General features: G+C 36.6%; 1 protein-coding gene across 1 annotated transcript in view; it reads left to right on the top strand.

The window, feature by feature from the left end:
* The window catches only part of LOC107668970 (calsyntenin-2-like), a 212,059-nt gene extending 197,619 nt beyond the window's left edge, over window positions 1-14,440 (top strand). The window contains exons 12-17 of the mRNA XM_016461051.1: window positions 6,189-6,397; window positions 6,856-7,023; window positions 8,839-8,984; window positions 9,875-9,998; window positions 11,971-12,158; window positions 12,582-14,440. Of these exons, the coding sequence (XP_016316537.1) occupies window positions 6,189-6,397; window positions 6,856-7,023; window positions 8,839-8,984; window positions 9,875-9,998; window positions 11,971-12,158; window positions 12,582-12,785 (1,039 nt within the window). The 3' untranslated portion in view covers window positions 12,786-14,440. The remainder of the gene's footprint in view (window positions 1-6,188; window positions 6,398-6,855; window positions 7,024-8,838; window positions 8,985-9,874; window positions 9,999-11,970; window positions 12,159-12,581) is intronic.
* Window positions 14,441-14,641: the final 201 nt, after the last annotated feature.

Genomic DNA, 14,641 nt, shown 5'->3' with positions numbered 1-14,641 from the left:
TGTCTGCTGGTTATTTATCCTGAAAGTTTGTTTCATTTGACATTTCTGTTATCTTTCAATGGTAACAAGTCTCCACAAGGTTTCACGCTTGAGGTTGCCAAATGTCGCAAGTTCAAATCCCCCATTTCAAACTTTTCTCTTAAGTGGATATATTTTCTGCCCATTGATTTAGAATAGAATAGAATAGAATTTAACAATTCGCATGAACATTCTGCGAGTAAACTAGAGTGATGCGATGCAAATATTTGCTTTGATTTTGGTGTGCACACACACCATTACAGGTATGCATTTGGCAGATGATTGTAAATATTTTATCCACATTCATATTACATACAATTTCAGTCCATGCATTTCTTAGTAATTGAACCCATGACCTTGGTGTTGCACGTGCCATGTAGTGTTTGAGCTATAGATTTGATAGCAAAGCAACTTGGCTGAAGCTGTTATTTTCAGCAGCATGTAGTGTTCTGTCAGTGGTCTTGTGTCTGTGGATAATGGACAGGCCTGCTGGTGGTGATGACTGTAGTGAGACCAGCTGAAGAGAACATGAAAGACCATGATGAAAGAAAATCTGCTGTGACAGAGAGTCAGCCTCTGCAGTACAGCACAACACAATTAAAGATACTGTCGCACAGCACGGGTCAGAAAGTGACAACACTGCTCTGCACAACACATGGCAGAAAGGAAATCACACAAAAATTACTATTCTGTCATGATTTATTGTTCCAAACCTGTATGACTGACTTTCTTGAGTGAAAAAGAAGTTATCTAGTACAACTATTCGCTAGGAATAGTGACCATGGCGTGTCCACTTTCATTTTATTGAAAAAGCAGCCTGGACATCCAGTCTAAACATCTCCTTTTGTGTTTCACACAAAGCTGTTTGAAACAACATGAGGGTAAGTATGACAGAATTTTTATTTTTGGGTGAACTACCACAACATAGTGCAGTATATTGTATAAAAACACTGTACTATTACTGCACAGCAGAGCAGAAAATGGTGCAGAGCAGGACTTCCTGCTGTTAATTTGACATCTTAAGTACAGTAATAATATACAAATACTTCACAGGGGTTACTTCCTGTCTTATTTTAACAGTGATCTTACATTATTTTCTCTCTTTTGTCTCTTTTCTCTCACTATATCGCTCTCTCGTCTTTTCTCCACCATCCTCTCACACAATAAAATGCTCAGAGGCTTTACTATTGAGCACTTCAGGTCAATAATTGGAGAAGATGATGGTTTGATGGTTCTTGTTTATTGATCATTACCGGGACTTCCTTGTCCAGCATTTTAGTATCGCTCCATTAAAAAAAAAGAATTGATTTATTTTGTAGATTTCACTCTCCTCTAATAAATAATTGGATTCAAGCTGCTGATTGTTTAAATACCTACAATAGCTTAGTTGTTGAGATGGATAACTTTTCCATGACAAACTTTTTTTTATTTTCTTTTTCTTTATTTTGATTCTGATGCAGCTTGCAGCAGAGAGCTCTAAAATGATAATTAAACTCAACTCTGTCTCATATGAAACTTTGGGAGTCTGATTCAATAATATTGAGTCGGTATGTTCAGATGGTCCATTTGAATGAACCAATTAAATAAAGAGTATTTATTTATTTATTTATCCAAAATAATATATTTAGTTATTCAATATATTCAAACAAATGCAGTTTGTTTGTTTAAAAAAAAAACATAAATATCAAAGTTTTTTTTTTTTTAAGTAACTGTTGTCAACACTGATAATAATAGGAAATGTTTCTTGAGCACCAAATCAGCATATTAGAATGATTCTAGAAACATCATGTGTCACTGAAGACTGGAGTAATGGCTGCTGAATATTCAGCTCTGCCATCTCAGAAATACATTATTTAAAATATACTGAAATAGAAAACAATTATTTCAAATTGCAGTCATATTTCAGAATATGCTGTTTTACTATATTTTTTATTTAAAAAATGCAGCCTTGGTGAGTGTAAGAGACTTTTTAAAACATAAAAAAACCTTACCAATCCCAAACTTTTGAAACACTGCAAGCTACATTCCTAGTATTTTGTGGGTGTCCTTTTCCCTTTGGAAATGCTCATTTGATTGTCAAGGGTGAAAGGATCGTGTCATCTGACAGCAGTCTAATGAAACCTATTGGATCCAATCACACTCGGCTGATACGTACCCAAATTAATCTTTACCGTGGAGAAAGTGAGACCAGGAGAGAATAAAAAGAAGAGAGAGGCTTCTACACTTGTCTAGTGTGCATTGGTGAAGAGGATTGCCTAAATAAGAACAGACTTCCCTTGTCAATAGTGGAGTGAGCCGTAGCTCTTTTAATAGCCGTAGTCTGGCTTAGACCAGCTCCCAATATCCTTAAATCAGCCCTGTAAATACAGTGGGGAAAATATTTATTTGATCCCCTGCTGATTTTGTAAGTTTGCCCACTTACAAAGAAATAAAGGGTCAGTAATTTGTATGGTAGGTTTATTTTAATGGATAGAGACAGAATACCAACCAAAAAATCCAGAAAAAAACATTATATAAAGGTTAGAGATTGATTTGCATTTCAGTGAGTGAAATAAGTTTTTGATCCCAGTACAGTAAGAACAGTAAGAATTCTGTCTCCCACACACTTGTCTAGTGTGCATTGGTGAAGAGGATTGCCTAAATAAGAACAGACTTCCCTTGTCAATAGTGGAGTGAGCCGTAGCTCTTTTAATAGCCGTAGTCTGGCTTAGACCAGCTCCCAATATCCTTAAATCAGCCCTGTAAATACAGTGGGGAAAATATTTATTTGATCCCCTGCTGATTTTGTAAGTTTGCCCACTTACAAAGAAATGAAGGGTCTGTAATGTTTTGGTAGATTTATTTTAAGGGATGGAGACAGAATACCGACCAAAAAAATCCAGAAAAACACATTATATAAAGGTTAGTGATTGATTTGCATATTAGTGAGTGAAATAAGTATTTGATCCCCTACCAACCAGCAAGAATTCTCCCACAGACTGGTTATGTGCCCATGTGGAACACAGATTAGTCCTGTCACTTTAAGAAGTTACTCCTAATGTCCGCTCATTAGGTGTATAAGACACCTGTCCACATAAGGGCCTTTCGCACCACGGGAACCTTTTCATAGTACATGTTGTTCTTCTTTGTTTCTGTTGTTGCTTACGTCACTTCTTAGTACACACTGTCGGTGCGAATGCAACCCTTTAAATGGTACGCGCAAAATCGTCCCAGTACTTTAGTACTGTACATTTAGTTCTGGAACTAAAGCGGTGCGAAAGGCCCTATAATCTGTATCTTCCATTCTATCCTCTCCACCACCATGGGAAAGACCAAAGAGCTGTCAAAGGATGTCAGAGACAAGATTGTAGATCTGCACAAGGCTGGAATGGGCTACAAGACCATCAGCAAGAAGGTTGGTGAGAAGGAGTTGGTGCGATTATTCGGAAATGGAAGAAATACAAAATAACCAGCAATCAGCCTCAGTCTGGAGTTCCTTGCAAGATCTCGCCTCATGGGGTAAGGATGATCATGAGAAAGGTGAGGGATCAGCCCCGAACTACACAGGGGTGCGATTATTTGGAAATGGAAGAAATACAAAATAACCATCAATCGGCCTTTATCTGGAGCTCCGTGCAATATCTCGCCTCATGGGGTAAGGATGATCATGAGAAAGGTGAGGGATCAGCCCAGAACTACACTGGAGGAGCTTATTAATGATCTTAATGCAGTTGGGACCACAGTCACCAAGCAAAACATTGGTAACACACTACGACGCAATGGACTGAAATCCTGCAGCGCCCGCAAGGTCCCCCTGCTCAAGAAGGCACATGTACAGGCCCGTTTAAAGTTGATTCAGAGAAGGCTTAGGAGAAAGTGCTGTGGTTAGATGAGACCAAAATTGAGCTCTTTGGCATTAACTCGACTCACCGTGTTTGGAGGGAGAGAAATGCTGACTATGACCCCAAGAACACCATCCCTACAGTCAAGCACGGAGGTGGAAACATTATGCTTTGGGGCTGTTTTCTTGCTAAGGGTACAGGACGACTGTAAATGGATGGGGCCATGTACTGTAAAATCTTAGACAAGAACCTCCTTCCCTCAGCCAGAACACTGAAGATGGGTACATGTTTTGCCTGGGGATCAAATACTTATTTCACTCACTGAAATGCAAATCAATTTCTAACCTTTATATAATGTGTTTTTTTCTGGATTTTTTGGTTGGTATTCTGTCTCTATACGTTAAAATAAACCTAGCATAAAAATTACAGACCCTTCATTTTTTTGTAAGTGGGCAAACTTATAAAATCAGCAGGGGATCAAATAAATATTTTCCCCACTGTAAAGCAAGACTGTTGGCCTTTTTCACAAAGCCTTTTTAATGAGTGAGCATGCTCTCGACTACTTTCTTTTAGTATGTAGCTCAAGTCGACCGAAGGGAGCCACTTTTACACATCACAAACTTTCCACCGTCATTTTTACTGCAGTCATTAGACATAATTGTTTTGTTGGTTCCACACAATTTTGTGCTCCCCTTCCTTCTCATTCGAGGCCATTCTCCGTGGCGACTTGAGGGAGAGCACATCATCACTAAGCATCACTCCACCCGAGACGGTGGCAGAAAGCGTGTTGTTGTCTTGAACAAACAGATAGTTCTTAATTAGCGGGCAAGTATATAAATTAATTAGTAAACCAACGAGTGCTCTTTAGGGCTCACCCTTGAAAAAGTGTAATTACTGGGTGCATCATGAGAAAGGGAGGCCTGTTAATCCTAAGACACTTTACTTTCTCCTCGCATACTAGCTGTAATGAAGCTGGAGGGACTCCAATTTCCCCAGCAGGTCTGTGTGCGAGTCTGTTGCAGTCCACGCTTCAGTGCCTTGGTCTTAATCAACACTACTTCTGACTGCCATACCAACTTCTTCAGCTGGCATCAGGAGGAGGTGGCACCAAGCTGAGAACACTGCTCGTGTTCTCGCAAATATTTTTGTCGACTCGCTGCTTTAAAACTAACTATGGTTTGGCATCATTAATTGGTCCCATGATTGATTTCACCTGTGAGGTGCGACTGTGCTGAAGTTGACAGTGACAGTCTGAAACAAAAGTATAGACACTGTAGTCATCAACTGTCCAAACACTCAACTGAAAGAGAGTTTGTGAGTGTCAGTGCATCTTAATGGGCTCTTGCTCAAAGTGAGATACAGACTTTATTTTGGGAAGCAAGAGTGTTTAATTATTTGCAGTGTTAAAGTGTGTTTGAATGCATAAAGTTGGTTTTTTTTTAATAATGATTTAATTCCTATTTTATCTATTTCTCATAAATCCTGTATGTGAGCATCACCAATGTAATTTACATAATCATTTGTTAATCATAGGTTGGGGGGGGACTTTATTATTATTATTATTATTATTATTAAGTCTTTGTAAAGGAAGATTTTATTTATTTTATTTTATTCTATTTTATTTCCCATTGATTACTCTAAATTATCCTGTATGCATTAATATCTAATGTATGTGAGTCTCAGTAATGTTATTTATATATTTGCTAGTCATAAATTCAAAATAATTTTTTTTATTATTACCCCAAGTCTTCCTAAAAGAAGCCAGATTGAGACATGCATTTTCTTAATTTTTCTTAATTTTAATTTAAATTTAAATTACTCTTAATGACTGATATCCATTTCCTTTATTTTAATTGTAATTATTTCATTTGAATTATTTTAGTTTTAATTCTTCATGTATTACTAAAAATGTTGGTTTGTAAGGTGTTGGAAAATATTATCCTTGTAAAAAGGTTAAAGTATTCACTAAGTATTTCCTAATTTGTTTGTTTGTTTTTTTTTCTTTCTTTTCTGTCTTTATTCATGTGTACACAATAAAGTCAAAAGTTTGGACACATCTGGATAAATGATGAAAATCATGATGGGTTGGCGTGTCCATTCCCTCAAAAATATGGGTAAACTCTGCCCAAAAGCATTGTTGGTGTAAAATTTGCCTAAAAGCAATTTACAGAATGGTGTAGACAGGACAGAAACAGACGTTTTGAACATGACTTATCCCATCAGAGCCTAAACTAGGTTTTAAAATAGTTATTTTCATGTCAGTCTGTGGCCCTATGCATCAGTCCTAGTCTTCCAGTGTTACCCTGCATAAGTCTCTCGTTTCCCTTCTCTCTGTTTTGCAACTTGTAGGTGTTTCGGTGAAGATACGTGCATCTCCATTCCAGACATCAAAGCGATGGTGATGGTCCTGCCGCCCAGTGAACCTCGGATCACCATTGCTGGAGTGGAGCGGCTGGTTTGGCCCGCGGCTCAGCTCCGAGCCCCTGTCGGGGTGGCCCTGTTCAAGGACATACACATCATTAGTACCGTCACCAAGACCGACGCCACCCTCAGCATAGGTGATTGATGACTCCCTTTCACAGCTCATATATTAACATAATCTCACTCCTTTGCATTCATCTATTTCAGAGGTGCCACAGTTGCACATTTTGCCTGTAATGTAATCGTATAAATGTTTTAGAATATTTACTGAATTTTCTTCCCACGGATTCCTCTCAGTGTGTTTTTTTAATAATGTTTTAGTCTATTATTATGAAGATTATAAATGCCTTCTGCTGGTTATTACACTGACCTTAAATCAATTTTTTTTTATTAGTGTCCTTTTTCATTTAAAGTTCAACAAAAGTGTCTGGCTTCTTTAATCGAATGCAGAGCCAGGGGTAGTGAAACAATAAATCATCGAAATTAAATTCATACACAATCAATGGTTGTTTGTGGATACGGCGGGAGGTCATATATTTGCCACTGTGTATTTGTGCCTTTGTAACGGAGTGTGTGTGCATGTGTGTTTGTGTAGCCCGCAGGCCTGGTGTGCTGGAGTTGATGCATAACCTGGATTATTGTGATGTGCTGGTGATCGGAGAGGAGCTGGACCTGGAGCGGGAGAGTCTGGAGATCCACCACAGCTCTCTCTTGGGCAAACATCTGGATGCCACCAACTCTACCTCTGGCATCTCCATCTACGGTATGGTCGACCATATGTCTCGATCTACTATACAGCCATCTGCTGCAAGGATGTTTCCTCATAATTTCATTATGTTTCTACTTTACAGTGACTCTTTCATTTAATGTTTATCCACAGCTGAAGGCTTCTTCCCATCTTCTCATTGTTTCATTTTTTACATAGGTTCTCAATGTAGAACATATTTAAAGGGCACCTATTGTGCCCCTTTTTACAAGATGTAATATTGGTCTTGGGTGTCCCCAGAATGTGTCTGTGAAGTTTCAGCTCAAAATACCCTACAGATCATTTATTATAACATGTGGAAAATGTCACTATGTCTAAAAAAAGAGCAGTTTTGCTGTGTATCACTTTTAAGTCTATTGAGACTGCTTTGGTTTAATGGGGATTAAAAAATAAGGAGTCGGTGGATTTTTATTATTGTAGGGTGGTTGTGTTCACACACTGCCAACACACATTTATGTCCAAACACCATGTAAAAGTGAATTTTGCATAATATGTGCCCTTTAAATCTAGATTTGTAGATGTTCAATTGATTCTGTAATGATTCTGTAAACTGACCTTGATTGTATTACAGGACATGTAATCTTGTGTTCATGTAATCAACCCAAAAATGAGAAATCTCTCATCAATTACACATCTGTGGAACACAAAGGGAGATGTGTTGAAGCATGTGACAGCGAATAGGGATCATGCTCCAAAATGACAAATAAGCACCATAAACTCGCCATAAAAAAACTGTGTGCTATATTCAAAGTCTTCTCCTGCAAAACAATAGATTTGTGTGAGGAACAGATCAATATTTAAACCATTATGCACTGATAATCTTGCCTTGTTTTTGAAAGAAGTCTTCACCAAGGCTGCATTTATTTGATAAAAAATACAGTAAAAACAATAATATTGAGAAATATTATTACATTTTAAAATGTTTTCTATTTTAATATATTTTAAAATAAATTTTATTCCTGTGACTTACAAGCAAAGCTCAATTTTCAGCAATCATTACTTCCGTCTTCAGTAGATGATCCTTCAGAAATCATTTTAATATGCTGATTTGGTGCTCAAGAAACATTTTGTATTATTATCAGTTGAAAACAGTTCTGCTGCTTAATATTTTTGTGTAAACTGTGATGCATCAGGATTCTTTGATTAATAGAAAGTTAAAAAGAACAGCTTTAATTCGAAATATAAATCTTTTATAACATTATAATGTCTTTTCTGTCACTTTTGATCAATTTAATGCGCATAATGCACTATTAATTTTGTTAAAAAAATCTTACTGACCTCAAACTTTTGAATGGTATTTTATACAATGAACCTTGGTGGGTATTTGTTTACCTAGATTCCCATGCACTGTCATTATCTGCAAAAAAGTGAACTATTTCTTTAAAAAGTATTAATTTATTAATAAAGTATTTTTAAAATCTTTTTCTAGCTCCTGTCGATGCTAAGTAAGGTTGTGCATCCTTGGAAATTTAGTAGTTTTTTTGTTTGTTTGTTTTTTCCAAGAACATTTTTAAGCTTTTCTCAAAAAAAATACAAAAATTAAAGTTTTGATCTTTAAAAGTCACTCTTGATTGTGCTCAAAAGCCTTGACTCTTGAACAGATCTCTGCCTCTATCAATCATTCTGTACATTTGACTTTTTGCAAGCAAATTCAAATCACTGTTACATTTCATAAAGTGGTTTTATAGTTATTAGAAAAGGTCTAAGACCTCCTACTTGTTCACAGACTCCATGTTGAGTGTCTCCCAGGCCTCTGTAGCTCTTTTGTCTGAGTAGACCGAGTTCCTGACACTGGTCTTTCTTTGGTCTCAGGTGTGGACTCCATGGCGCATTATGAACAGGCCATCAGGCAGGTGAGGTACCATAACTGGAAGCCTGGCGGTCTGTCTGAGAGAAGGTTCCGGCTCAGTTGCTCTGAACTGAATGGACGCTACACAAGCAATGAGTTCAACTTGGAGGTCAGAGACTGCCTTCATACTGGGAATGGCTTCTTATTCTGTTTATCATCCATTCACTTTATCCCCTCTTTCAATTCCTGCTCTTCTTTCGGCTTTTTGCACTTTTGGACTCCTAGTACTTAAAAGTTAGCTGTGCACTGCTCTTGCAGAGCCTTGACTTTTGACTCTTGATTTCTGATTAAGGACTCTCCATTAAGATAGAAAGAGACCATCTGACTGACATGTAAAGATTTTTATTTATTTTTTTACTTTTAGCAGTGGATAAATCTAAAATTCATGATGCCGTAATAAGCCGGGTGGTATTAAAATGGGAGACTATTTAAATAATGGCTCATCAGTCTTTCTGTATGATAATACAGACTATACCAAATAAATTAGAGGAAATTGGGTCATCTGCATGAGTGGGAACACAAAACTTCCAAAACCAGCTACCATGACACAGTACTTAAAAAATATAGTGCAGTGTACAATATCCTAAAATTCACAGATTTAAATTTAAATGGTTATTCTTTAGTTTTTTTGTTTGTTTGTTTGGTTGGTTTTTAAATTAATACAATATTGAATTGATAGCATCATTATTATATTTTCAATTGTATATTTTTATATATTATATATAATTTTAGTATTTATAATTTATTTATATTAATTCATTTATATTTTTATATTTATAATATTTTCTATTTACATTTGACATTTTATATTATAAAACAGGCTCACTAATTTACAGGTTCACTTGTGATCAATCCAATAAATTTCCATCCATTCATTCATTAATTAATTAATTAATTCATTCATTCATTCATTCATTCATTCTTGATGTGGCCATAAGGTCAGATTTTCATTCTCCCTGTTGTCTCTCTGAACTATTTTCTGTTTGTCCCGCCTCTCAGATTGGAATAGTGCACAGCTCAGAAGCCGTAGAGCATGTCAATCACATGGCCGTCCAATCCCAGTACATGAGACCTGTGCATCATCCACTGGTGGTCCATACTGTCAACTCTGATCACATCTCAGGTAAAGTCAGCCATTTACATTTACATTTAGACATTTAGCAGACGTTTTTATCCAAAGCGACTTACAAATGAGGACAATGGAAGCAATCAAAATCAACAAAAGAGCAATGATATGCAAGTGGTATAGCTTAATGCAGTAAACGTAGCAAGGTTTTTTTTATTTATTATATAATAAATAAAAAGAAAAACAGATAGAATAGAAAAAGAATAGAGCAATCTAGTGTTAGAGGCCTTATTTGCTTTTGTTAAGCAGAAGTCAGAAAGTCAGAATTATAATTGTATAATAAATAAAAAGAAAACAAACAGATAGAATGCAAAAAGATTAGAGAAGCAAGTGTTAGTTTTTTTTAAAGAAAACGAGCAGTTAGTAAATAAATAGAGTGCAAGTCTTTTTTTATTTTTTATTTTTTATAAAGAATAGAATTAGAATAGAGAGTGTCAGCCTTGATGCCTCTTAAAGCTGATCCATTCCTGGTCATGCAGTCATTTTACCCTGTATGACACTATTGTGTTGAAAATTAAAATTAATTGATTTATTTTGTGAATAATGTGTTGTTCCTTTGTTAAGCCATCTAACTGAATTGTAAAGCAGTGGCTTTAAGAGAACAGTAAATGTGTCACAAAAACTATTAATTGGAGAATTCAGCTTATAAAAAAGCAAAATGTACACACATGTACATACAAAATCCGCACACTAGTCTAAGCGGACCACAGGCTCTTGAGACCGTATTGTTGGTTTGAAGGATCTTGGGAAATTACGCTTACTCTACCAGCTCACGCACACACCAGGGACACCAGCGATCTCCCCAAGGGTGCACAGAGCACAGCTGACTGCAGCGAGATGAAGCATTCTGCTCTCTGGACTGAAGAAAGAAAGAGGGAGAGAGATGACAGGATGCGAGACATGCTGCTTTAGGAGAGACATGGAAAAACAGCAGGTGGCACTGTGACCTCATGCTCCCAATCCTGCTCTTGCTGACTGCAAGGTCTCAGTAAACGACACTGTTCTTAAAGTGAACTGTGCGAAACTGTCTTCCGCTGTCAGCACGGCTAAATAAGCTTCACCTCAGCCACCTAGAACAGACTTCCCTTAGAAAAACACTAAACGACAGTAATCCGGGATTGTATTGATTTTTGTATGGCTGAGTGAGTCATAACAATACTATGAATATACATAATTGCGAGATAGAAAGACTAGAGCTGTAAGCGGCTCAAGGTCATGCATTCCAGTTATTGTACTACAGTTAAAAATAAAGCAGGATGACTAAAACATCCATACACCTCTATCTCTTTCTGTTTCTCTCTATATAGACAACTGTTTAAATGTTTGTTTTTTTTAAGAAATTAATAGTTTTATACTGCAATGACACATTAAATTGATCAGAAGTGACAGTAAAGGTACAGTATTTATGATGTAAAGAATTTCAAAAAATCAATTTTAAAAATAATGCAGCACAACTGTTTTCAACATTGTTCAGAAATGTTTCTTGAGCAGCAATTCAGCATATTATAATGATTCCTAAAGGATCATGTGACACTGAAGACTGGAATAATGATGCTGAAAATTCAGCTTTGCCATCACAGGAATAAATTAAGTTTTTAAATATATTTAAATTGTAAATAATATTCATATTTCATTTTATTAGACAATATTACTGTTTCTACTGTATTTTTTAAATATAATACAAATAAATGCAGTATTAGAGACTTGTACACACTGCTTGTATGAAACTGGCAACATCAGTATGATATAAGACAATGATCAGTAAATAATTACATTATTATTAATAATAATAATCACAATAACAATCTTAATGGATTGTAGCAATTTAATTAATAGAATTCAACAGCTTTGAGCATGTTTTATCAAATCTGGATTATAAATTGCCGTTTGTACAGTAACATGTCACAACTTTGCAGTTTGGCAGAACAAGATAAAATATATATGTATATCTTCACCCATGTGTCATTAGGTACCCCTCCTGCTGCAACAGTAGTAATCGTAATGTGCATCGCCGCCCTGGTGGTCATTGTGGTCTTGGGCATCTACCGCATCCACACCACCCACCAGGATGGTTCAAAAGAGGACGAAGAGGGAAGAAAAGACCCAGAGATGGACTGGGACGACTCCAATCTTAATATCACTGTTAATCCCATGGAGGTCAGTATGTGCATCATTGGTAAAGACAGTTGTCGGGGTAACTAGTTTGAAACTCTTACGTTGTGAGTTTTGAATGAATAAAATGAATGAATTAGAGAGTCTAAAGCATACTATTTCTTTTGAACACAAAAGAAGGTATTTTGAAGAATGTTAGTAACCAAGCAGTTGATGGTAGCCATTTACTTTCATAGTATAGAAAGTCAATGGCTACCATCAACTGTTGGATTCTTCTTTTGTGATCATGAGAATGAAGAAACTCGTGCAGGTTTAGAACAACTTGAGGGTGAGTAAACGATGACAGAATTTTCATTTTTTGGATGAACTATTCCTTTAACAATAACAACACTGCTCTATATTGTGTGGAGTTTGACTGTTTTAATCATGAAGATGGTCTAAATAGCATCATTCTGCTGTTGGTTATAGAGCATTGATGGGACTCAGATTGCTGAGGAGGTGAGGGAGGAGGAGCCAGAGGAAGAGGAGGATGAAGACGAAGAGGATGATGAACTGGCAGGAGATCTCTTTAGTGCTGAATCCGAGGACAGTGATGAAGAGGAAGAGACTAACATTCAGAAGGGAAAAGTGAAAGGAAAGCTTGAGTGGGACCCGTCAACATTACCCTATTAAGACGCACACACATACACACACACACACAGACACAGTCGCTCACACACACATGCATACACCTTCACACAAGCAAGATTCACATGCAGACATAGACTTGTGCACACACAAATACACATATATACATAAAACACTCACATTTAATGCCCTCTCACACTTACAGAAGCCAGAATTTATTGCCTGAAAAGCTGTCACACATCAGCCTGATTTTGACTCTTTCCAACACCCACAAAAATCATCCTCTATCGCCATCTGCTGGTCAATATTGGGACTCGCACCCTCAGTCCAAACGTTGCAAGCCTGTATGTACTTCAGTAGTATGAGCTGCAGTGTCTCAGTAGATCCACGAAAAGGAAAGATAAATCGAATCAATGGAATAAATTGTGAATCAACATCTCTGGGATGTTTGTTATTTACGTTTAGTGTTTTTTTTTCATGTTGATTAATCAGATTATAGTCTAGCGCCACAATGCTTTCAACCTTTCTGAAATACTAAACTGTAATATTTGACAGTGTGGCTATGCCTTCGCCATTTGCTGTCTTCAGAGTAACATTTAATATTGCATTGATGTGCAATAGTAAATACCCAAAAGTAGTTTTTGTTTGTAATGAAAGTATATAATAATATTTTCTTCATTTGAAATCTAGCAAATAGGTTTATTTTAGATCCTCAGAGAGTTTTTGATTGAGACGGTTCTCTTTCAGCAAAATTTATATATAGTAATGAGATAACATTTAAAAACAAAACAAACAAAATATGTCAAATTTTTTCGTTTTTTGGGTTCTCTGTGGTAAGATAGGAGGAAGTGTGTCTGTACATTTTTATATGCCTGTCTTCTGTAAATAGGGAACTGTAGAGTAGTTGAATGGTGACTCAAATTCCTCACGTTCTCCTGCATCCCTCACACAGCCTGTTTGTGTCCACACTTGCTTGCTGAAGAGGAAGGTTCCTCCTCCTCCTCTCTCTGTCTGTGTTGATCTCTCTTTTATCATTCATGGTGTCCTCACCTCAACTGTGGATGGGTTCTCCCTCACTTCACCTCAAATAGATTTGTCTAAGTCTCTGTAGACAAAGGCACTTTTAAACTATTAAAGGAAAGAAAATAGAAGAAAATTGATCAGTGGTTTTAGCCTGGGGCTACTTTGGTATGTTGTGAAGGTCTTTACTAACCTCCCCACAGTGTACAGTTCAATTACATTTTTCAGGAAAATAAATGAAATGAAATATATGAAAACTACAAACAAAAGCCAAATCTTGTGAAATCGGAGGCTTTTGACACTGTTTTGTTTTCTTATAGAATAGTAAAGCCAGAGCGACTGTAGATGATACTTATGGTTTTTCCCCCTTGACATGTGCATTTATGAATATGTGCATTGGGTTTTATGTAATGTCTGTTGCGGTGGTTAGGATTTCTCATGCCATCAGCCAAAACGTGCTTGTGATGTCAGCCTTGTGAGACATCCCGTTCCCCCTCCGTCCACTTCCCACATCTTTCATTCCTATATATTCACTAGTCCTTTTTACCATGTGTGTTATAGAACAGGAACAAAAAAATTTACTTTTAAAAAGAGCAACCCTGTAAAATCATGTACGACTATTCTTTTGTATATGTTTCTCTCCTTTTGTTTTGTAAAGGGTTTTTGTTTAACTTTGATGGTCACTGCAGCACTTTCTGTACATTGACCAATAAAGACTTTCCTTAGAATGAGTGAAAGTGTCTCTTTCCCGTTCAAATGCTGGTTATTAATTAATTAATTTATATTGATTAAGTTTTTGTATGTTATTTGTTCACAGGTGAGGCGAGAAAGCCTTAAAAGAAGAGGTGGCATATCCAGTCACAACTTGTAAAGTTTGTTGA

This window comes from Sinocyclocheilus anshuiensis, unplaced genomic scaffold, assembly GCF_001515605.1.
Source record: "Sinocyclocheilus anshuiensis isolate Anshui unplaced genomic scaffold, SAMN03320099.WGS_v1.1 scaffold4, whole genome shotgun sequence".
Taxonomy (NCBI): domain Eukaryota; kingdom Metazoa; phylum Chordata; class Actinopteri; order Cypriniformes; family Cyprinidae; genus Sinocyclocheilus; species Sinocyclocheilus anshuiensis.
Note: the sequence above shows the minus strand (reverse complement) of the source record. Positions and strands in the feature narration are given on the sequence as shown.